Below are 25,000 nucleotides of genomic sequence, written 5' to 3' on the forward strand. Positions count from 1 at the left end.
ATTTATTTCCTTCCTTCCTTCCTTTCCCCCCTCTCTCCTTTCTTTCTTTCTTTCTTTTTGGTGGATTCTGGATCTTGAACTCAGGGCCTGGGTGCTGTCCCTGAGCCTCTTTGTGCTTAAGCTAGTGCTCTACCACTTGAGGCACAGTGCCACTCCCAGCTCTTGAGTAGATAATTGGAGATAAAGTGTCTCATGGGAACTTTTCCGCCTGGGCTAGCTTTGAACCGTGATCCTCAGATCCCAGCCTCCTGAGTAGCTAGGATTACAGGTATGAGCCACTGGTGCCTGGCTGCCTATGATTTCTTTTTTTTTTTTTTTGGGTCCAGTCGTGGGGCCTGAACTCTGGGCCTGGGCGCTGTCCCTCAGCTCTTCAGCTCAAGGCTAGCACTCTACCACTTGAGCCACAGCGCCACTTCCAGCTTTTTTCTTTTTGCTTATGTGGTGCTGAGGAATCGAACCCAGGGCCTCAGGCATGCAAGGCAAGCGCTCTACCACTGAGCCACCTTCCCAGCCCCTGCCTATGATTTCTTAACAGAGGTACTTGTCTATTTAAAGGGTCAAAATATTGTTCCTAATGGGAGACTGAGGGGTCAGGGAATGCAGTGAGAAAGACATAGTATTTCAATGGGCCCTGGCTCATTGATGTATGTAACTATAGGGGTATTGGAGAAACCTCCAGGTAGAGGAAACAAAGACAAGAGAGAGGAATTTACAGTGAACATGTGGGTCTTTTGTGGAGGGGCTAGTATACTAGGTCCATGAAAGGTAGCAACTATGGGAATGATTATAAAGGTAGTTTGAGGTGAAAAAAGACTGAACACTCTGAGCCACTTAGCTTTTCTCTCCATTTTAACCATGAATTCATTGTGGGACAGTGAGGATCAGCACCTTCCCAGATCTCCTTGCAGTGAATTCACTACTCCCAGAGAGCCTCAGGTTAATATACTTAAGAACTAGAACAGCATAGAGAAATGAAGAATATTGGCTTCGGTGTCCACTTGACTATCTGTTACTTTGTAAGTTATCTGACTCTCCCCAAACCGTCTCTTCCTCTCATGTGGCATACATGACATGTATATCTCTCATCTAGTAACACTGAAGGAAGAGTATCAGGAACATGACTTTCACTCTAATTGGTAGTTTTCTTTTGGTGCTCCATCTCTAAAGCTACTTGTATTCTTTCACCTTGTACCACATCCAGACTTTAAAACAAGTCCTCTCTTGGTGCCTTCTTGGCCACTGACATTGCCAACACCTCCCATGTCACCCAGCCAACTCTGCCAAGGTTTGTGAGCTGCTCTTCAGGAGATGGCACACAGCACTTACCACTTTACAAAGTGCTACACTTGGTAGTAGCATTCCAGAAATTGTGACAATATGAATTGGCTTTTTTTTTTTAAATTGATTACTCTTTAAAAATGATATCCTGCAGCTTATTTAATTAAAAAATTAACTTTAGCTAGGTGCCAGTGGCTCAAGCCTGTAATCCTAGCTACTTAAGAAGCTGAGATCTTAGGATAATGGTTTGAAGCTGTGGCAGGAAAGTCTATGAGACTCTTATCTCCAGTTAATTACCAGAAAGTGGTGGTGTGGCTCAAATGCTAGAGTGACAGCCTTGAGCAAATAAAGCCCAAGGATAGTGTCTAGGCCCTGAGTTCAAGCCTCATGACCAGCACGTGCACACACACAGACATACACGCATTAATCTTTGTAGAAGGTTGTTTTTTTAGTTTAATTTTGTTCTTTTGTTCTAGTATTGGGGCTTGAACTCAGGCACCCCCTCCCTTTTTTGTTTTTGGCTTAAGGCTGGCCCTTTACCACTTGAGCATACCTCCATTGCCAGCTTCATGTTTGTCAATAGGAGATAAGAATTTTCTGCCCAGGCTAGTTTCAAACCTTGATCATTAGATCTTAGACTCCTGAGTAGCAAGGATTATAGGCATGAACCATCTTTGGTGCCTGGCTTGTATAAGGTTTGTGTGTGTGTATGGTGGTGGTGGGGTACTGGGGCTTGAACTCAGGGCCGGAACGTTCTCCTTGAGCTTTTTTTCTTTTTCTCTTTCTCTTTCTTTTTCTTTTTTGCCAGTTCTGCAACTTGAACTCAGAGCCTGGGCATTGTCCTTTAGCTTCTTTTGCTCAAGGCTAGTGCTCTACCACTTAAATAGCCACAGTGCCACTTCCCGTTTTCTAGTGGTTTATTGGAGATAAGAGTCTCACGGACTTTTCCTACCCGGGCTGGCTTTGAACTGCGATCCTCAGATCTCAGCCTCCTGAGTAGCTAGGATTACAGGCGTGAGCCACTGGCACCTGGCTAAAAGATTTTATTTTTAATGTTTGATACAAATAGAACTCCTTTTATAGGATTCAGGAAGTCTAGTACTTGAATGAAAAATCTCAAATGTGAGACTGCTATCTCCATTGAACTACCACAGAGGAACTGTGGCTCAAGAGGTAGAGTACTAGCTTTGAGTCACAGCTCAGCTTCCAGCTTTTTTTTTTTTTTTTTTGGTTGGTTATGCTTGGGTGCTGTCCCTCAGCTTTTCAGCTCAAGGCTAGCGCTCTACCATTTGAGCCACAGCACCACTTGAGGGTTTTTCTGCTTATGTGGTGTTGAGGAATTGAATCTAGGGCCTCATGCATTCAAGGCAAGCACTCTACCTCTAAGCCACCTTCCCAGCCCCAAGCTTTCAGCTTTTTTGGTGATTAATTGGTGATGAGTCTCATGGAGTTTACTGTCTAAGCTAGCTATGAACCGTGATCCTCAGCCTCCTGAGTAGGATTACAATCACGAGCTACTGATGCCTGGCTTAACTTTAAATATGTAGATGAGCCAGAATCCTAGTAAATATTTTTATCTGGGCGGAACTATTTTTTCTTTTCTTTTTTTTTTTTTGTAGGTTGTGGGACTTGAACTCTGGGCCTGGGTGCTGTCCCTCAGCTTTCAGCTCAAGGCTAGCACTCTACCACCTGAGCCACAGCACCACTTCTAGCTTTTTTTTTCTGCTTATGTGGTGCTAAGGAATTGAACCCAGGTCTTATGCATGCAAGGCAAGCGCTCTACCACTGAGCCACCTTCCCAGCCCTGCACATGTTTTTATACACCACTTTTTGGTAAGCAAAGTAAGGCTTTAAGCATACTGTTAAGACTGCGAAGAGAAAGCCGGGCACTGGTGGCTCATGCCTGTAATCCTAGCTACTCAAGAAGCTGAGATCTGAGGATCATGGTTCAAAGCCAGCCTAGGCAGAAAAGTCCGTGAGACTCCTTTCTCCAATAAACCACCAGAAAACCAGAAGTGGCGCTGTGGCTTAAGCGGTAGAGCGCTTGCCTTGAGCCGAAGAGTGCAGGAATAGCACCCAAGCCCAGAGTTCAAGCCCCATGACCGACAAAAAAAAAAAAAGACTGAAAAGAAATACAATGACTACACGTATCTGTCATGTTTATTCGCAAAGGTGCTTGCTTGGTCTTGCTCATGTACAATGCCAGTATTCCCACACAAGAAAAGTGAGAGGAATGTTGTCAAACATGTTCAATTATTTTTTTCACAAATTTATGTTGTATTGCTGTGAATATTTGTATGTTAACCTGTGGTTTTTCTATACAAAAATCTAAAAGGTCAAAACTAGTCAAGGTATATTATCCTTTCTGCTTTTTCCAGTATCAGAGACACAGTGTCTTCCCCAAAATAAGAATCATCTTCCTCTTCTTTTCCTTCCTCTTCTTCCTTCTCCTTTCTGTACTAGCCAGACTGGTCTCAAATTTATATAATCAAGGGATTTTCCTGCCTCAGCCTGGGATATAGGAACATGCCACCATGCTGTATTTTTTATTTATGTATTTTAACAAATATTCTACCATTGAGCCATATTAGCAGCCAGAATACTTAATTTTTTTTAAGCTTTTAGGATTTAGACTAATGTATATTCAAACCATTCTGAACTACCTAAAATTCAATAGATCTAAGAATTACAGCACTCAAGATAGATCATATGTTTACAAATATGGATTTCTAGATCAGAAAAATTTAAGAAGAGGATATATACAAATTCTTTTCATAGACATTGTTTTTTCATAGACAGTGTTGTGACATAGTACTTTGGCAAGAGATTTGTGAGTTCAAGTTCAACCTATACTTCTTAGCAAGCATTAGGCAGCTTAGGCTATATAGTAAGATCCTGTCTTAAAAAAAGAAAAAAAACCTGTCATCTTCACTAGCTTCTTTGGAATCCCAGGAATCTAACTTTGGCATCTTTACTCCTCTAAAACAAAGTATTTTATTTATTTATTTGCCAGTCCCTGGGGCTTGAACTCTGGGCCTGAGCAATGTCCCTGGGCTTCTTTTGCTCAAGGCTAGCACTCTACTACTTGAGTCACAGTACCACTTCTGGCTTTTTCTGGTTATGTGGTACTGAGGAATCGAAACCAGGGTTTCATGCATACTAGGCAAGCACTCTACCACTAAGCCACTTTCCCAGCCCTTGCCTGTATTTTATTTATTTATTTTTTTTTGGGGGGGGGGGTCGGTCCCGGGGCTTGAACTCTGGGCCTGCACGCTGTCCCTCAGCTCTTCAGCTCAAGGCAAGCACTCTACCACTTGAGCCGCAGCACCACTTCTGGTTTTCTGGTGGTTTATTGGACTTTCATGGACTTTCCTGCCGGGGCTGGCTTTGAACCTCGATCCTCAGATCTCAGCCTCCTGAGTAGCTAGAATTACAGGTGTGAGCCACCGGTGTCCGGCTGCCTGTATTTTTTTAAAATACCATTCTGATAAATTAATAAAATGTATAAAATAGCCTGCTGTTTACATCTTTTTTTTTTTTTTTTCTAATTTTGAGAATGGACTCTTGGATCTTAGAACAGGCTTTACAAGTATTTATGTACAGCTCAGCAGTAGCAGGTCAGAGTTCTCCTTTTGCTCTACATTTAGTTGTTTTGTATACCCACTGTGTTTATGGAATAGGCTAAGTTTATCCAGCAGACCAAAGCTTCCTCAAAACATATGGATGCTGAAATCACAGGAATTTGCTGAATGCTTTTTTTTTTTTTTGTCAGTCGTGGGGATTGAACTCTGGGCCTGGGCGCTGTCCCTCAGCTCTTCAGCTCAAGGCGAGCACTCTACCACTTAAGCTACAGCACCACTTGCGGTTTTCTGGTGGTTTATTGGAGATAGGAGTCTCACAGTCTCTCCTGCTCGAGCTGGCTTTGAACCGTGATCCTCAGATCTCAGCCTCCTGAGTAGCTAGGATTACAGGCATGAGCCACCAGCACTCGGCTGCTGAATGTTTTAAGGATTTTGTTGTTGTTTTTCCAGTCCTGGGGCTTGAACTCAGGGCCTGGGCACTATCCCTGAGCTTCTTTTGCTCAAGGCAACCACTTGAGCCATAGCAACACTTCCAGCTGTTTCTGTGTATGTGGTACTGAGGAATTGAACCTAGGGCTTCTTGAATGCTAGGCAAGCACTCTACCACTAAGCCACATTCCCAGCCCTGTTCTAAGGATTTTATATTTGCATTTTGGGCATACTAGAGAGCAAACCTAAGGTCTGATGCTTTATTTTGTGTGTGTGAGGGGGGGGACAAGGGGTATCGGTTGTGGTCCCTGAGCTTTTTCACTCAAGGCTAGTGCTCTGAGTTCACTTTGAGCCACTTACAGTTTTCTGGGGGTTAATTCAGCTTCCCTGCCTGGGCTGACTTTGACCTGGGATCCTCAGATCTCAGCCTCCTGTGTAGCTAGGATTATAGACAAAGCCACCAGCACCTGACCTTGATGCATTTATAGACAAAATCTGTACAATTGAGTTCCATCCCCGCCACTGAAAATTTTAGATTTTTCTAGGTTATTTGGTTAATTTTGATGTGAAAATGTGTGTGTAAATGTATGTGTATATACACACATTCAAGCATGTGTGATGTCTATACAAATTGTACAATTGCATGTATGCACACACATATATATGCATACATGTACACACATGTATTTTTTTCCAGTCCTGGGATTGAACTCAGGGCTTGGGCATTGTCCCTGAGCTTCTTCTCTTGCTCAAGACTAGCACTCTACCACTTGAGCCACAGTTCCACTTCTGGACTTTTCTGTTTATGTTATTCTAAGGAATCAAACCCAGGGCTTCATGAGTGCTAGACAAGCAGTGTACCAATAAGCCACATTTCCAGTCCCATGTATGTTGCTCTTTTTTTTTTTTTTTTTGGTCTGCCATGGGCTTGAACTCTGGGCCTGGGCACTGTCCCTGAGCTCTTCAGCTCAAGGTGAGCTCTCTAACACTTGAGCCACATCTCTACTTCAGTTTTTCTGGTGGTTAATTAGAGATAAAAATCTCATGGGGACTTTTCTGCCAAGGCTGGCTTTGAACTGTGATCCTCGGATCTCAGTCTCTTGAGTAGCTAGAATTACAGGTGTGAACCACCAGCGCCCAGCTAGCTGTATGTTACTTTTTTTAATACATTTTTTTATTGTAAAAGTACTGTACAGAGGGGTTACAGTTACATGAGGAAAGGAAACGAGTACATTTCCTATCAAGCATTGTTACCTCCTCCTTTGTTTTTCCCCTACCCTCCCTTCCATCCCACCACAACTACACTCTCCTCCTTCCCCCTGTATGTTACTCTTGAGCTGTGTCTTATTTGGAAATTAAGTGTTTTGTCATTTATCATTTATGTCACATTTGAAATTTTGTTGTTCTGTGTTTAAGTACCTGCAGTAGTAGTTTTCATAAGGAAAGAACTTAGTACCAGATTTTTATTACGTTTTGTTTTACTTTTAGAAATTACTAGAGTCATAATATTTTTTCAAAAGCCTAAAAACTGCGAAAATGAAAGCTTTCATCTCCACATATACCTGCATATATTATATGATTTGAATCCCCTCCCAAATTATAGTTAACTTTGTATGTGCTTGCTAAGTGCTTTACACATCTTTTTTTTTGGGGGGGGGGGGATTCGGTCATGGGGCCTGAACTGGGCCTGGGCACTGTCCCTCAGCTCTTCAGCTCAAGGTTAGCGCTCTACCACTTGAGCCACAGCACCACTTCCGGCTTTTTTCTTCGTGCTTATGTGGTGCTGAGGAATCGAACCCAGGGCCTCATGCATGCAAGGCAAGCGCTCTACCACTGAGCCACCTTCCCAACCCATGCTTTACACATCTTAACCCATTTAATGGTCACAATCTTATGAACAGATCCTGTGAAGTAGGTTCTGTTATACCCATATCACTCTACAGTATGGGCCTCCAAGGCATATACCATAGCCTTTTACAAACGTTAGATATAATGTAGCAGCAACATCTGGACTTCAGGAAGTAAGAGAATGGTGGCAAATGAAGTAGGAAATACAAAAGGAGGGACTTCATGGTTAAGGGCTTGATGCCATGCAGATTAGGAACATTATCCTATAGGCAGTGGAGAGTTGGATGGTGAGATTTGTGCCTTATGAAGATTACCTTCATAACAACCAGGAGACACCAAGAAAGAGGCCATTGAGATGACAATCTCAACTTAATAGTGTTGACAGACTGACTGGGAGGAAAATGGTGATCTTAAGTATGCCCTAACCTGTTCCAACAGAGAGCTATTTTAGTCCTGTGATTCCAAGTTGGAAGGTGGCAGCTGATACAAGTAGAAGTCCTTTGGACAATATTGGTTACTAGACTTACCTGCCCCCAGAAAATCCCATCTATCAGCATTAAAAAGAATCAAAGAGCCTGCATTTGTTTACTTTTGTTTGTTTGTTTATTTTTTGCTGGTCTTGGGGCCTGAACTCTGAGCCTAGGCACTGTCCCTCAGCTCAAGGCTAGCACTCTGCCACTTGAGCCACAGTGCCACTTCCGGCTTTTTCTGCTTATATGGTGCTGAGGAATTTAACCGAGAGCCTCATGCATGCAAGGCAAGCACTCTAACACTGAGCCACCTTCCCAGCCCAAGACCCTGCATTTATATAGAAGATAACAGTGTTTTTTAGGAGATGGGATTATATACATAGGGTCTTCTAATTCCTTGTTATTCAGTAGAAAAAAGTATTTCAGAAAGATTATACAGTTTCAAGATTGTATACCTATCTGTGAGCTTGTTATATTACTCTTTAAAGTACTGAGAACTTCATTAGTATGTATAAGACTTAAAATATACTTGGGATAGGACCAACTGTGTATCTTTGTGTTTAATTTGGTAATATTGTTTTTTGTTTGTTCTTCTAGTACTATGGCTTGAACTCAGGGTTTCCTGCTTGTTGGGCAGTTGCTCTACTGCTGGAGCCAGCCCTCTAGCCCTTTTTTGCACTTTTATTGTTATTTGGTTTTGATTTTAGTGTCCATACTGATGTTGGCCTTTAGCTTTTTCACTCAAAGACTGGCACTTTATCATTTGGGTCATAGCTTGCCTCTGGCTTTTTGGTGGTTAGAAATAAGAATCTTAGGGACTTTACTATTTGCTGGCTTTGAACCACAGTCCTCACATCTTGGCCTCCTAATTACCCTGGATTACAAGTCAGCTTGAGCTAATCTGGCACTGCAATCCTCAGCTTCTCATGTGGCTAGGATGACAAGTGCATGCTGCTGCATCCAGCTTTCAGTTGAGAAGGCAGCACAAGCGTCCTGCCGGGCCTGACCTTCAGTCCTCCCAATCTTGACATCCCAGATAGTTAGGATACAGACATGAACCATCAGCATCTGGTTTATTGTATGGATTTTGACTTATAATTTCAATTGTTTTAGACTGTCCTTTGGTTTATTTTGTTTTTACCAGTCCTGGGGCTTGAACTCAGGGCCTGGGAACTGTCTCTGAGCTTCTTTTGCTCCAGGCTAACACTGTACCATTTGAGTCACAAGTGCCATTTCCAGCTTTTTCTGTTTATGTGGTACTGAAGAACTGAACCCAGGGCTTCATGCATGGTAGGCAAGTACTCTATCAGTAAGCCACATTCTCAGCCCTTTAGATAACTCTTGAGTCACAGAAGTTTGTGATATAACAGCTAGCATTTATAATATGGGTATCCTCTTTGGAAGTTCTAATATATCTTATAGTTCGCAAGTTTCACCTTATCAGTCTGCCTCCTCTCCATGCTCTTTTTTGATAGATGTACTTGCTCTTATCAAGGTTTATCAAACTTCTGTCATTTGTCAGATAGTAATATTTTAGGCTTATGGGCCATATGAAATATGGACTCTGGCAGCTATTCAACTTTGACATTGTGGCATGGAAACAGTTAGAGAAAATTATATAACCAAATGAGATGGCTGTATTTCAGTAAAATTTTACTTACACAAACAGATAGCAGGTTACATTTGGCGAGCAAGATACAGTTTGCCAGTCTCTACAGTATAACATTGTGAGAGGATACAAAAAAGCCAGGGATGCTTCACCTATTCTATTAAAAATTTTTCTTCTGGTCTCAGTGGTAAGTTGTAATTACCTAAGTTGCAAAGCTGAAATTTATTCTTTTTTTTCTTCTTCTTCTTTTTTTTTTTTTTGGGTCCGGTCGTGGGGCCTGAACTCTAGGCCTGGGCGCTGTCCCTCAGCTCTTCAGCTCAAGGCTAGCACTCTACCACTTGAGCCACAGCGCCACTTCCGGCCTTTTTGTTTTTGCTTATGTGGTGCTGAGGAATCGAACCCAGGGCCTCAAGCATGCAAGGCAAGCGCTCTGCCACTGAGCCACCTTCCCAGCCCCTGAAATTTATTCTTTAAAATTCTTTGAAAATATTTCTCCTACCAGTACTGGGGTTTGAACTAGAGGCCTTGAGCTTACTCAACTTGCATGCCCAGCTGGGCACTGTATCACTTGGTGCCAAGGAAAAGAATTAAGTCTACCCCCCCCCCCCCCGCCCCGGCCCCGTGTGTGTGTGTGTGTGTGTGTGTGTGTGTGTGTGTGTGTGTGTGTGTGTGTGTGTGTGTGTGTGTGTGTGTGTGTGTGTTAATTTTTTTTTTGGTCCGGTTGTGGGGCCTGAACTCTGGGCCTGGGCACTGTCCCTCAGCTCTTCAGCTCAAAGCTAGCGCTCTACCACTTGAGCCACAGCGCCACTTCCGGCTTTTTTCTTTTTGCTTATGTGGTGCTGAGGAATCGAACCCAGGGCCTCATGCATGCAAGGCAAGCGCTCTGCCACTGAACCACCTTCCCAGCCCTCTGTGTGTGTGTGTGTGTGTGTGTGTGTGTGTGTGTGTGTGTGTGTGTGTGTGTGTGTGTGTGTGTGTGTGTTTTGTTCCAGTTTTGGAGCTTCAACTCAGCATGAACGCTGTCCCTGAGCTTTTGTTTTGTTTTTTGGTTGCTCATTGGGCTTGAACTCTGGATTTGGACGCTGTCCTTCAGCTCTTCAGCTCAAGGCAAGCGCTCTATCACTTGAGCCTCAGTGCCACTTCGGGTTTTCTGGTGGTTAATTGGAGATAAGAGTCTCATGGATTTCCCTGCCTGGGCTGGTTTTGAACTGCTATCCTCAGATCTCAGCCTCCTGAGTAACTAGGATTGCAGATGTGAGCCACTGGTGGTGCCCAGCTATCCCTGAGCTTTTGTGCTCAAGACTAGTGTTCTACCACTGAAGCCACAGTTCCATTTCCTGCATTTTGGAATGGTTAATTGGAGATAAGGGACTTGCAGATTTCATCACTGCCAGGTGTGGTTTCAACATGACCCTCAGATTTCATTCTTCTGAGGAACTGGGATTATAGGCACTTGGCTATGTTTGTCTTTTTTCATCCACAAGTGAGGAGAAAGCCAGAAAGAGCATTGGATTTCTACTACAGTTGTGCCATAAAAAAAGCAATTGCTTATTTGGGCACTGGAGGCTCACTCCTGTAATCCTAGCTATCAGGGACTGAGATCTGAGGATCACAGTTCAAAGCCAACCTCGGCAGGAAAGTCTATGAGACTCTTATCTCCCATTAACCACTAGAAAACCAGAAGTGGTGCTGTGGCTCAAGTGGTAGAGCACTAGTCTTGAAGAGCTGAGGGACAAGCGCCCAGGCCCAGAGTTCAAGCCCCACAATCTACCAAAAAAAACAAACAGAACAATTGCTGCTTTTAGGAGGGGAGTTGTTATGATATCTGAAACCTCAATTTTGTATGCTTTGACCAGTATGTCTCCTTCCCCCAGCTACCCAAGTCTCTGGAAACAACCATCCTATTCTTTCATTTTTATAAGACCTACTTATTTAGATTCTGCATGTGAGTGAGAACATGGTGTACCTGGTTATTTCCCTGTAAATGATGACCTCCAGTTCCACCCATGGTTTGCAATGGCAGGATTTTTACTTATGTCTGAATAATATATCATTGTGTATATATACCATATTTTTTTTGCCATTCATCTGCTGATGGGCACTTAGGTAAATTCCATATGTGGGCTATTGTGAATAGTATTGTAATAAACATAGAATTGCAGATAATGTCTTCGATATATTGATTTAACTTCCTTTGGGTATAAATCCAGTAGTGGGATTGTTAAATCATGTGATAGTTCTGTTTTTAATTTTTTGAGGAAATTTTTTATTGTCTTCCGTAGTGACTGTACAAAATTACATTCCTACTAACAGTGTTCAAGTGATCCTATTTCTCTACCTTCTCTCCATTTTGTATGGTATTTGAATATAAATTCAAATGAAATAAATATCTCTGGAAACCCAAATGAAATTCTGTCAAAACTAACAGATTGGGCTGGGAAGTTGGCTCAGTGGTAGAGTGCTTGCTTTGCATGCATGAGCCCGTGGGTTCTATTCCTCAACACCACATAAAAAGAAAAAAAAGCCGGAAGTGGCGCTGTAGCTCAAATGGTAGGGCACTAGCCTTGAGCTGAAGAGCTGAGGGACAGTGCTCAGGCCCAGAGTTCAGCCCCCACAACCTACAAAAAAACAAAAACAAAACAAAACAAAAAAACTAACATTAACAAACTTAGTTGAGGATTGTCATTCAAAGCCGGCAGAGGCTGGGAATGAGGCTTAGAGGTAGAGTGCCTTCCTAGCATGCATGAAGCCCTGGATTCGATTCCTCAGTACCCCATAAACAGAAAAAGCCAAACGTGGAACTGTAGCTCAAGTGGTAGAGTGTTAGCCTTGAGCAAAAATAGGCCCAGAGGGACAGTGCCCAGGCCCTGAATTCAAGCCCCAGGACTGGCAAAAAATGAAGCCAGCCTAGGCAGGAAATTCTATGAGACTCTTATCTCCAGTTAACCAAGAAAAAACAAGAAGCAGAACTGTGGCTCAAATGGTAGAGCACTAGCCTTAAGCAGAAAAGCTCAGGGACAGAACACAAGCCCTGAATTCAAGCCCCAAGATCAGGACAAAAATAAAGAAAAGAAAAGAAAAGGAAGGAAGGAAGAAAGAAAGAAAACCTTTAAGGAACCAACTTTGAACTAGAAAAGTGGATGTTAATGACAAAGTGGTTATATTGGTTGGTTCAGAGCAGGTGGTACTTTTTGGAGGCAAATGGAATTGGATTTATTCCACTAGGTGTGTCAACACTTGTCTCAGCTGTCAAATGAGGTAGTGAGAGCATACCTGTGATAGGATTGTGATGTGCAGTAAGGAGAAACATGCAGAATTCTTGCCATAAGAAGTCTAAATATATCAATACTAGGTTGATACAAGTATTTCAGTGAGTCTGATACGATACTGTCACTGGTTTCAGAAAACCAGTTCATTTATTTGGTAATGTCTGTACTTTCCTATTCTTCAGTGTGATAAAAACTCTCCTTTTTGTTATTCATGTCTAAATTTTACTTGATGCTACTCCTTAGCTTATGACTGTTAACTTCTCTTGAGGTGTGAGAACAGAACAACTTTATTAATTCTAAATTCTCAGACTCTTTCCATCAGCTTTTTAAAAAAAATCTTCATTATTGTTTTTTGGTGCTAGGAATCAAGCCCAGGGCCTCACATTCTGTATGTGTTCTCTTCAACTGATCTACATCCCCTAACCTGTTTTTTGTTTTTGTTTTTCTGTCAGTCCTGGGTCTCAGGGCTTGAACTCAGGGCTGGGCACTGTCCTTGAGCTTCTTTTGCTCAAGGCTAGTGCTCTACCATTGGAGCCATAGCACCTGTTCTGGCTTTTTCTGCTTATGTGGTACTGAGGAATCGAACCCATACATGCTAGGCAAGCACTCTACCACTAAGCCACATTCCCAGCCCAACCTGTGTGTTTTTTTTAACACACATAATCTGTTAATTATGGTTTTCCCCAAATAGTAGACTTAGTGCTAACCAAATTAAGGGCAGTAACGTTTTTGTCAACAAGTGTATTGAGATCCACTTCCAGTTTCCCGGAGGTTAATTGGAGATAAGAATCTCTTGGACTTTCCTGCCTGGGGCTGGCCTCAAACCGAGATTCTCAGATCTCAGCATCCTGAGTAGCTAGCATTACAGGCGTGAGCCACCAGTGCCTGGCACCAAGTTAGTCTTTAATCTCGTTGTTTATTGTCTGATGGGAGAGACAGAAGTATAATGTGATAGTTGAGACCATGCTAGCTGTCAGTGTATAAAATAAAACTCAGCTGGGCACCCAATTGCTCATGCCTGTAATCCTAGCTACTCAGGAAGCTGAGATCTGAGGATTTCAGTTTAAAGCCAGTCCAGCAGGAAAGTCCATGAGACTCTTCTCCAATGACAACTAAAAGCCAGAAGTGGAGCTGTGAATCCACTACAGTATTAGCCTTGAACACAAAACCTCAGGGACAGCGCCCAGACCTTGAGTTCAATCTCCAGGATGCATATATACATGCACCCGCCTACACAGACACACACACACAGACACATACACACATAGACACACACACAGACACAGACACACAGTTCTTTTATAAATGTTTTTGAAGACATTTGGGACAGTTGGATGGTTATAGGAGTAAGGACCATCTGGCTCTCTGGCCATTTAAGCCCCCTTCCCCCCCAATCATTTTGTACATAATGGGCAGACACATAAGCTTCTTGTTGACTGCCTTCATCTGTCTGCCTGAATTGATAGTTTTGTCTGGTCCATGAGTAATACTAAAATATCTAAATTGCCCTTGGCAGAAAAATGGTTCCCCACCCCTGGTAGAAGGTCAGTTCCTGTTTAGTAGATTGTTGAATATTACTTTGAAGTGTTAATTTTATTTTTTATTTTTGGCCATGCTGAGTTTGAACTCATGCTTGCCAGCAGTCATTTTACCAGTTGAGCCACTCTGCAGCCCCTTAAATGTAAGTGAAGTTTTATGTGAAGATTAAATTCCTAAATTATGTAAATGGTTAATATTTTTCTATATTATTAAAAACATGCTGTGCTTTCTATCTTGAGTAGCATTGTGGTTGTAGTCAGATTATAGGCTTCTCAAGATTATGGGTAGGCTTCAGCAAAATTCAGTAATATAGTGAATAAAGAGTCTATAGAGCTTGTGTTTACCATATATGAAGCCCAGTCAGTATTCAGTCTTTAACACTGAAAAAGATATTGAAACACACTGAATTAAAGCAGCAAAAAGGGTTTAACTTGAAAATTTCTAAATTTTTTTTTTTTTTTTTTTGGGTCCGGTCCTGGGGCCTGAACTCTGGGCCTGGGCGCTGTCCCTCAGCTCTTCAGCTCAAGGCTAGTGCTCTACCACTTGAGCCACAATGCCACTTCTGGCTTTTTTTTTCTGCTTATGTGGTGCTGAGGAATCGAACCCAGGGCCTCATGCATGCAAGGCAAGCGCTCTACCACTGAGCCACCTTCCCAGCCCCTCTAAAATATTTTTGCCTGCTTTTTTATGAGAATTTTGTAATGTACAAGAACTTTTGAAGAGTAGTACAATGATTATACCTACTCTTTTCAATAGCAGTTTACATTCAGCTACTAGTTTGGGGATTTTTTTTTTTTTTTTTTATTAGGAAGAAATTTCCAAGCAGGGAAAATAGACAATATATAGTGATGAGTAAAGCCTAGTGTGCTGGGTGAATACCAATTATGGTGAAGAAACTGGAGGTGGGAGATTTACAAGTAGGTGTGAAGCTAGCTTTAAAATAATATTATAGGGGCTGGGAAGGTGGCTCAGTGGTAGAGTGCTTGCCTTGCATGCATGAGGCCCTAGGTTCGATTCCTTAGCACCACATAAGCAAAAAGAAAAAAAAAAGCCTGAAGTGGCGCTGTGGTTCAAGTGGTAGAGCTCTAGCCTTGAGCTGAAGAGCTGAGGGACAGCACCCAGGCCCAGAGTTCAGGCCCCACAACCGGACCCCCCCCAAAAAAAAAATTATATATTGGGGCTGGGAAGGTGGTGCGGTGGTAGAGTGCTTGCTTTGTCTTTCATGCATGAGGTCTTGGGTTCCATTCCTCAGTACCACATAAGCAGAAAAAGCTAGAAGTGGCTCAAGTGGTAGAGCACTATCCTTGAGCTGAAGAGTTCAGGGACAGTGCCCAGGCCCACAACCGACCAAAAAAAATTTTTTTTTTGTGTGTGTGTGTATTTGTTGTTGTTGATGGTGGTCATGGGGCTTGAACTCAGGGTCTGGGTGCTGTCCCTGAGCTTTTTCTGCTCAAGGTTAGCACTCTACCACTCAGAGCCACACACAGTACAGTACCACTTCCAATTTTCTGGTGGTTAGTTGCAGATAAGAGTCCTGGCTTTGAACCGCAATCCTCAGATCTCAGCCTCCTAAGTAGTTATGATTACATACGTGAGCCACCAGTGCCCCGCATAAAAATTATATTTTTATTGAAGTAGTTATACAAAGAATTAGCATTCAGTGAATCAGTTTATAAGTACAATGCGTCTTGATTGATGTCACCCTTCTTATTATTCTCCCCCATTTCCTACCAGCCCCTCCCCTCTGTGTTCTACTAGGGTATATACTCTGAATTTTGTACTTGCCAGGCAAGTGTACTACTACTCGAGTCATAACATGAGCCTTTTTGCTTTTGTGGGTGGATTTTTTTTTTTTAATGGTTTTGAATTCATGCCCAGGCAGCCTGTGTGCACCACAATTCTTCTATTAATGCTGCTTCCTATATAGCTAGGATGACAAGCATAACCACTAACCTATCTTTTCATTAGTTGAAATGAGATCTTGCAAACTTTTCTGCCTGAGCTGGCTTTGAACTTTGATTCTCCTGATCTCTGCCTGCCAAAGAGCTATATTACAAGTGTGAACCAGTGTGCCTGGTACATTTTACTGTTTTTAGATTTGCTGTTGTTATTGTTTGCTAAATCATGTGAGTTGCAGGCATCCTAACACTTCATATCTAATTATTTAAGCATCTGTCTCTCTCTTCCCCCTTCCTCCCCTCCTTTCTTTTCTTCCTTCTTCTTCCCTTCTCTTTCCTTTCCATTCTATTCCATTCCATTTGATAGGCTTATAGTCCAAGCTGGCCTTGAACTCATGATATTCCTGCTTCTATCTCCCAAGGTCTAGGATTACAGGCATGTTCCACCAAACGTTGAGTGTGGGCCCCCCCCCTTCTCTCCCTTTCTTCCTCTCTTCTTTTCCTCCCTCTCCCCTTCTCCATTTCCTTCTCTCTCTCCCTCTCTTCTCCTTTTCTCCTCTCCCCCAAGTACTGAGGTTTGAACATTGTACCTCATGCTTGTTTGGCCAACATTGTATTGCTTTCTGTCCTGTTGGGTTTTCTTTTTCCTCTTATTAAATGCTTTTATTACTAAGGAGTACATTTCTTTTGGGACAGTGCCACCCCTTTACTCAGCTCTCTTCTATTTTCCCTCTCTCATCCCCGCCCTGATGCCTTTTTTGACTTTTAAAAGAAGGTATGTGACATAAGCTTTTATATTTTGTCCTTGCAGTGATCTGCCTTTGCACTTTGAACATATTTGAAGATGGTGAAGTTAGATATCCATACTCTGGCCCATCACCTCAAACAAGAGCGATTGTATGTGAACTCTGAGAAACAGCTCATTCAGAGGCTGAATGCAGATGTACTTAAGACAGCTGAAAAGTTGTATCGTACAGCATGGATTGCAAAGCAACAGAGAATTAATTTGGATCGGCTTATTATAACCAGGTAAATAAAAGATTTTTCAGATAAAAACTTTTGCAAATCACTTCTGTATTAATTGTTAACCATAATGGAATGAATTTATTTCCAATAAAGTTCATGACTGAAGATAGTTTAGATCTGTTAATTATAGTGAGTCTTTGCTTAAAAAATATTTTGTATATTCATTAACTTAAGCATTGCTATATAATTATAATTTTATTACACACTAGTTTTTTGTCTTTATATGTATAACATAATTGTAGAGAATAAATTGTCTTGTGTTACTTTTATAGTACTATTTGTATACATTTTTATATTTTGATATTATATATCTACTTTTAGAAACCACATATTTCATCAGTCTGTTATTTAATAACTGTAAAAATACTGGTACAGTGTTACGGAGTCAGACAGGAAGGAGTATATACTGTATGGTTCAATTTATATGAAATTCAGAAGAGCCAGAAGTAATCTTTTGTGACAGAATAATGGATATTTGTTTGGTTTGCAAAGAGTAGTATTGACTGGGAAAGGGCATTGCAGAACATTCTAGGTTACTTAAAAATGTTTCTTTTTTTTCTTCTGGGAATTATGCCAGGTCCTAATATATGGTAGACAAGCCCTTCCCATTGAGCTACATCTACAGCTGCCCTACCCACCACCCCTTTTTTTAGATGAAGCTTTAAACCACTCTAAGGGGTTGTTTACATAGGCTAGCCTTAAATTCTTGGGTCAACTAGCTTCAGGCAAATGCTAACACATATCTTATTCCAAAATGTGATTACCTTGGTGCATTGATACATAAAAATTGAACAAGCTGCCGGGCGCTGGTGGCTCACGCCTGTAATCCTAGCTACTCAGGAGGCTGAGATCTGAGGATCGCGGTTCAAAGCCAGCCTGGGCAGGAGAGACCATGAGACTCCTATCTCCAATAAACCACCAGAAAACCGGAAGTGGCGCTGTAGCTCAAGAGGTAGAGCGCTCGCCTTGAGCTGAAGAGCTGAGGGACAGCGCCCAGGCCCAGAGTTCAAGCCCCACGACCGACAAAAAAAGAAAAAAAAAAGAATCTCACAGTCTTTCCTGCCTGGGCTGGCTTTGAACTATGATCCTCAAATCTCAGCCTCCTGAGTAGCTAGGATTACAGGCTTGACCCACCCGTCACCCAGCTGAGTTTTTTTTTTTTTGGTCCAGTATGAGTCTTGAACTCAGGGCCTGGGCAGTGTCCCTTAGCTCTTCAGGTCAAGGCTAGCACTCTAGCACTTGAGTCACAGTGCCACTTCCAGTTTTCTGGTTAATTGGAAATAAGAATCTCATGGACTGTTCCTGCCCAGGCTGGCTTTTAACTGCTATCTTCAGATCTCAGCTTCCTGACTAGCTAGGATTACAGGCATGAGCCACTGGTACCTGGCCTGAAAACAATTTTTTTTTGTTGTTGTTGTTGGTCATGGGGCTTGAACTCTGGGCCTGGGCACTATCCCTCAGCTCTTCAGCTCAAAGTGAGTGCTCTACCACTTGAGCCATAGTGCCACTTCTGGTTTTCTGAGTGGTTTATTGGAGATAAGAGTCTCTTGGAGCCAGCACCTGTGGCTCATACCTGTAATCCTAGCTACTCAGGTGACTGAGATCTGAGGATCTCGGTTCAAAGCCAGCCCGGGCAGGAAAGTCCGTGAGACTCTTATCTCCAATAAACCACTAGGAAACTGGAAGTGGCACTGTGGCTCATGCGGTGGAACGCTTGCCTTAAGCCGAAGAGGGCAGAGACAACACCCAAGCCCAGAGTTCAAGCCCCACGACTGACCAAAAAAAAAAAAAAAAAAAGTCTCTTGGACTTCCCTGCCTGGGCTGGCTTTGAACCATGATCCTCAGATCTCAGCCTCCTGATAGCTAGGATTAATGGTTATTTTTCCTTTTAGTAATCTTATGTGGTACCAAGGAATCGAACCTAGGGCTTCATGCATGCTAGGCAAACACTTTACCACTAAACCACATTCCCTGCCCGATCCTTGAGTTTTTAATTAAAGATGTTAAAGACCTGTGAGACATTGTGGAAGATTCTAGAAGAAGGAAACACCTCCCACATGCATCAGTTGACAGAATAAATATTGCTTAAATGACTGTATTACCTAAAGCGATATATAAATTGAATGTAATCCCCATCAAAATTCCAGTGATGTTCTTCATGGAAGTAGAAAAAAACAGTCCTAAAATACAAAAGACCACAAACAGCCAAAACAATGAGCTGGAGGGGTACAGTTCCTCACTTCAAGCTATCTTTCACAGTCATAACAACGAAAACAGCAAGGCACTGACACAAAAACAGACATATAGGCCAATGAAATAGAAGTGGTGATTTTTTATTTTTTTTTTAATTTTAATTTTATTTTAATTTTATTTTATTTTATTTGAGAACATACTGTACAGAGGGGTTACAATTACATGGTCAGGATAATGCATACATTTCTTACCAAGCATTGCAGCCTCCTCCTTTGTTTACCCTTCACCTCCCTTCCCAGCCTCCCCCCTCCCCCCCACGCTGATTCTTTTTTGATGGTACTGAGGTTTGAGTTTAGATAGATATCATGCTTGCTGGGGAGGTGTTGTATTATTTCAGCTCCATCTGGCCTTTTTTGATTTAATTATTTTGTGAAGAAGGTCTTATGTTTATGCCTGGGCTGAACTGGACCATGGTAATGTGGTGGCACCCCCATCATCTAAGCTTCCATTATAACTTGTTTGACTGCTATGTACCACCACACCACACTTGAAATGGGGTTTAACAAACTTTTTGCTTAGACTGGCCTTAAATTGTCATCTTCCTACTCTCTGCCTTCCTAATGGTTAGGTTTACAGGTGTGAGCCAGGGGATTGCATGGTACTCATATATATATATATATATATATATATATATATATATATATATATATATATATACAGAACTCCAAAAAATTAAAGAGCAGTAATCTAGGAAGTAAGTAGACCAATTAACTGAGGAGACAGTTTTTAAATGAAGAAGTACAAATGGTCAGTACATATGTAAAAAAAATAGTTCATCTTTAGCCATCAGAGAAATAGATCAGAACTACATTGAGGGCTGGGAATGTGACTTAGTGGTAGAGTGCTTGTCTAGCATGCATGAAGCCCTCCCTAGGTTTGATTCCTCCATAGCACATAAACAGAAAAAGCTGGAAGTGGCACTATGGCTCAAGCGGTAGAGTGCTAGCCTTGAGCAAAAGAAGCTCAGGGACAGTACCCAGGCCCTAAGTTCACGCCCCAGGACTGGCAAAAAGAAAAGAAAAAAACAAAAACTACATTGAGCTTTTACTCCACTTTAGTCAGAATGACTACCATTAAGAAAACAACAACAAATTCTGGCCAGGATGCGGGAGAACTCTTATTGCTTGCTGGAATGTTACATTAATTCAGCCATAATGGAAATCAGTATGGATATTTCTCAAAAAGTTGAAAATTGAAGGCTGGGAATGTGGCTTAGTGGTCAGGTGCTTGCTTTGCATGCATGGAAGTCTGAGTTCAATTCCTCAGTACCACATAAATAGAAAAATTCAGAAGTGGTTCTGTGGCTCAAGTGGTAGAATGTTATCCTTGAGCAAAAGAAGCTCAGGGATAGTGCCCAGATCCTGAGTTCAATCCCCAGATTAAAAAAAAAAAGTTGAAAATTGAACTCTACTTCCTGGTATACACCCAAAAGAGTAATTCAGCTTATTTTAGAGATACCTGTGTACCCATGTTTTTCATGGCATCATTTACAGTAGCCATATGATAGAATCAGCCTAAGTGCACACTAGCTTAATTGGATGAATGGATATAGATTATGTGGTGTGTGTATATATATAAAATTGAGTTTTATTCAACCACGAAAATTGAAATAATGTCATTTGCTGGAAAATGGATAGTACTGGAAATCATTATGACAAGTAGATTAAGCCAGTCCCACAAATATAAGTGTTGTATGTTTTCTCTTGTTTAAGAAGCTAGGGGAAATCCAAACAAACAGAAGAATAGTGCTGCAAATATGCTTTTGGATGTTTAGCCCTCTTATGGGTTTAATTTCAAAGGGCTTATTACAAAAGTAACAAGCCGGGTTGAAGGAGATGAGTCTACAGTTCATTACATACTGGGACATTGCTGTTAAAAAAAATTGAATAATATACCTGACATAAACCTTGTGTTGATTGTTTTTGGTTCTTAAATATTTGTAAAATTTCTTGTGTTCATAAATAGTTTTTAAACTAGCAGTTTAAAAAAAATTAAAGTAGTTGTACAATAGTGTAACAAATTTTTTATCTCTACAATTCTAGGCAACAGCTATTATATAATAGCCTACAAATTTTTGTTTGTTGCCAGTCCTAGAGCTTGAACTTAGGGTCTGGGAATGGTCCTTGAGCTTCTTTTGCTCAAGGCTCATGCCTTGAGCCACAGTGCTATTTCCAGCTTTTTCAGTTTATGTGGTACTTAGGAATTGAACCCAGAGCTTCGTGCATACAAGGCAAGCACTCTACCACTAAGCCACATTCCCAGCCCTAACCTACAATTTTTTTTTTTTTTTTGGGTCCGGTCGTGGGGCCTGAACTCTGGGCCTGGGCGCTGTCCCTCAGCTCTTCAGCTCAAGGCTAGCGCTCTACCACTTGAGCCACAGCGCCACTTTCGGCTTTTTTCTTTTTGCTTATGTGGTGCTGAGGAATCGAACCCAGGGCCTCGAGCATGCAAGGCAAGTACTCTACCAACTGAGCCACCTTCCCAGCCCTAACCTACAATTTTTTTTTACAATCTTTTTTTCTTTATTGAGATTAGGTGATTATAAAAATTTCACAAATTTCACTGTATTGTGGGATAGTGGTACTTAAAGTCACAAACACATTTTAACCTAACTTACAATTTTTATTTAACTAATTTTAATTGGCTTCCTTTATATCTATATTTATTTTTAAATTTTATTGGTGTTAAGGTTAGAACTGAGGATATCATGCTTGCTTGACTTGTTTGGCTGGTCAACCACTTGAGCCATGCTCCCAGCTCAGCTTTTTGCTGGTTATTTTGGAGATGGAATCTCTCATACTTTTGTACCTAAGTTGGCTTCAACCTCTTAGTTTTCTGGATCTTTGCCTCCTGAGTAGTTAGGATTATAGGCATAAGCCTCTGGTTCCTGGCTAAATATGCAACTTTGTTGTTGTTATTTTTTTTTCAGTACTGGGGATGTAAACTCACAACGTCATGTTTCTCATGCTTGCTATACCACTTGAGCCTTACCTTCAAACCTTTGGACTTTTTTTTTGTCAGTTGTGGAGCTTGAACTTTGGTCCTGCGCACTGTCCATGAGCTCTTCAGCTCAAGAGTAGTGTTCTGTCACTTTGAGCCACAGCGCCACTTCCAGATTCTGGTGGTTTATTTGAGATAAGAGTCTCATAGACTTTGCTGCCAGGGATGACTTTGAACTGCGATCCTCAGATCTCAGCCTCCTGAGTAACTAGGATTACAGGTGTGGGCTACCAGCACCCGGCTCCCTTTGTACTTTTTAGTTTAACACCCCTCTGCCCCCCAGTTTTGAGGCTTGAACTCAATGCCTTTTACTCTTGCTCAGCTTGGTTGCTCATGGCTGGTGCTCTACTATACCTCCAGCCCAAATTTTCATCATACTATTTTTAATTGTATGATGGATAGTACTGAGGCTTGAACTCCACCTTGCACTTGCTTAGCTTGCATGCTCAAAGCTGGTGCTCTATCACTTGAGCCATGCCTCCAGTGTTGGTTTTTTTCTTATTTGCAAAGTATGAGTCTAAAATATCTATTCAGAATAATCTCACTGTTGGGAGTATAATCAGTTTATATTTTCATGCCCAAGTGTAGAACTTGTGTTGTCTGTTATTATTGTTTTTTTTGTTGTTGTTGTTGTTTTTTGTGTCCGGTCGTGGGGCCTGAACTCTGGGCTTGGGTGCTGTCCCTCAGCTCTTCAGCGCAAGGCTAGCGCTCTACCACTTGAGCCACAGTGCCACTTCCGGCTTTTTTTCTTTTTGCTTATGTGGTGCTGAGGAATCGAACCCAGGGCCTTGAGCATGCAAGGCAAGCGCTCTACCACTGAGCCACCTTCCCAGCCCTGTTATTATTGTTAATATGCTATTTGTTTTCTAATTTTTCAGTGCGGAAGCTTCCCCAGCTGAATGTTGCCAACATGCCAAGATTTTGGAAGATACACAGTTTGTTGATGGATATAAGCAATTGGGATTTCAGGAGACAGCTTATGGAGAATTCTTAAGTCGATTAAGGGAAAATCCTCGTCTTATTGCATCCTCCTTGGTTGCTGGAGAGAAGCTTAATCAGGAGAACACACAAAGTGTTATTTACACAGTTTTTACCTCCCTATATGGCAACTGCATAATGCAAGAAGATGAAAGCTACCTCCTTCAGGTTTTACGATACTTGATTGAGTTTGAACTTAAAGAAAGTGACAACCCCAGGCGACTTTTGAGGAGAGGAACTTGTGCCTTCAGCATCTTATTTAAACTGTTTTCTGAAGGACTCTTTTCTGCGAAACTTTTCCTCACAGCTACTTTACATGAGCCAATCATGCAGCTGCTTGTTGAAGATGAGGATCACCTAGAAACAGATCCAAACAAGCTAATTGAGAGATTCTCCCCTGCACAACAGGAAAAACTCTTTGGAGAGAAAGGCTCAGATAGATTCAGGCAAAAGGTTCAAGAGATGGTGGATTCCAATGAAGCCAAACTAGTGGCTTTGGTGAACAAATTTATTGGTTATCTCAAACAGAACACATACTGCTTTCCACATAGTCTGAGGTGGATTGTGTCTCAGATGTACAAGACACTCTCCTGTGTAGATAGACTAGAAGTTGGAGAGGTCAGAGCAATGTGTACTGATCTCCTGTTGGCTTGCTTCATTTGTCCTGCAGTTGTCAACCCAGAGCAGTATGGGATAATTTCTGATGCTCCTATTAATGAAGTGGCACGATTTAACCTGATGCAGGTTTGCTTTTGTTGTTACTATTGATGTATTTAGTTTAAGTCAGTTGATTTGGGGCAGTGGTTGTGGGAACAGAAAATATCATGACAGTGTTTATATGTTCTTAAGAAAACGATACTATAATGGTGTTAATTTTCTATATGGAGCCCTTACAGAGAATAGATTAACAGTTCCCTCTTGGCAGTAAGGAACTTGCTGTGTGAATTAGCATCTATGTTGCTGAGCATCTTATGATCTATATGAATTGTTTGCTTTTAAGTTTAGAAAAGGACTATTGTGTTTCCTCTTGTAAAATAGTAAAAGTTGTCATAGACAGGGCATACGTAGACATGGTATGCCTGGTGAGGTTGGTATGAATATTGTGAAATCAGATTTTCAGAACAGAATAAGAGTGCTTTGATACAATAGAATATTTGTGTATCTATAGCCCATGTCTGTCTATCACTGCCTTGGGTTGTAGGTTGGTCGTCTTCTGCAACAACTAGCAATGACTGGCTCTGAAGAGGGTGATCCCCGAACAAAAAGCAGCCTTGGAAAATTTGACAAAGTAAGAATGAATATTGTGTCATAAAAATACTGTTTGTGCAAAATTCTGATAAAGTATTATTAGTGAACTATATTCTTTTTGTTATTGTTGTGGGACTTGAACTCAGGGCCTGGGTACTGTTCGTAAGCTTTTTTACTCAAGGCTAGTGTTCTACCACTTTGATCCACAGCCCCACTTGCATTTTTTTGGGGGGGAAGGGGGGCTCAGTGATGGGGCTTGAACTCTAGGCCTGGGTGCTGTCCCTGAGCTCTTCAGCTCAAGGAGCGCACTCTACCACTTGAGCCACAGAGCCACTTCCAGTTTTCTGGTGGTTAATTGGAGATAAGAGTCTCATGGACTTTCTGCCCAGGCTAGCTAGTCTCCTGAGTAGCTACGATTACAGGCGTGAGCCACCAGCACTGGCTCCATTGGTTTTTTGTTTTGTTTTGTTCTGTTTTGTTTTGCTAGTCTTGGGACTTGAACTGAGAGCCTGGGTACTGTCCCTGAGCCTTTCTGTGCTCAAGGTTAGCATTCTACCACTTGAGCCACAGCACC

The 25,000-nt window shown here is 41.8% G+C and overlaps 1 protein-coding gene across 1 annotated transcript in view; it reads left to right on the forward strand.

The window, feature by feature from the left end:
* The window catches only part of LOC122107083 (GTPase-activating protein and VPS9 domain-containing protein 1-like), a gene marked incomplete at its 3' end in the record, with an annotated part of 30,092 nt that extends 5,626 nt beyond the window's left edge, over positions 1 to 24,466 (forward strand). The window contains exons 2-4 of the mRNA XM_042678670.1: positions 16,733 to 16,950; positions 23,079 to 23,922; positions 24,380 to 24,466. Coding sequence (XP_042534604.1) covers positions 16,766 to 16,950; positions 23,079 to 23,922; positions 24,380 to 24,466 — 1,116 coding nt within the window. The remainder of the gene's footprint in view (positions 1 to 16,732; positions 16,951 to 23,078; positions 23,923 to 24,379) is intronic.
* Between the last annotated feature and the right edge of the window lie 534 nt (positions 24,467 to 25,000).

Source organism: Dipodomys spectabilis, unplaced genomic scaffold (genome assembly GCF_019054845.1).
Source record: "Dipodomys spectabilis isolate Male_0828 unplaced genomic scaffold, ASM1905484v1 ptg000046l, whole genome shotgun sequence".
NCBI lineage: Eukaryota > Metazoa > Chordata > Mammalia > Rodentia > Heteromyidae > Dipodomys > Dipodomys spectabilis.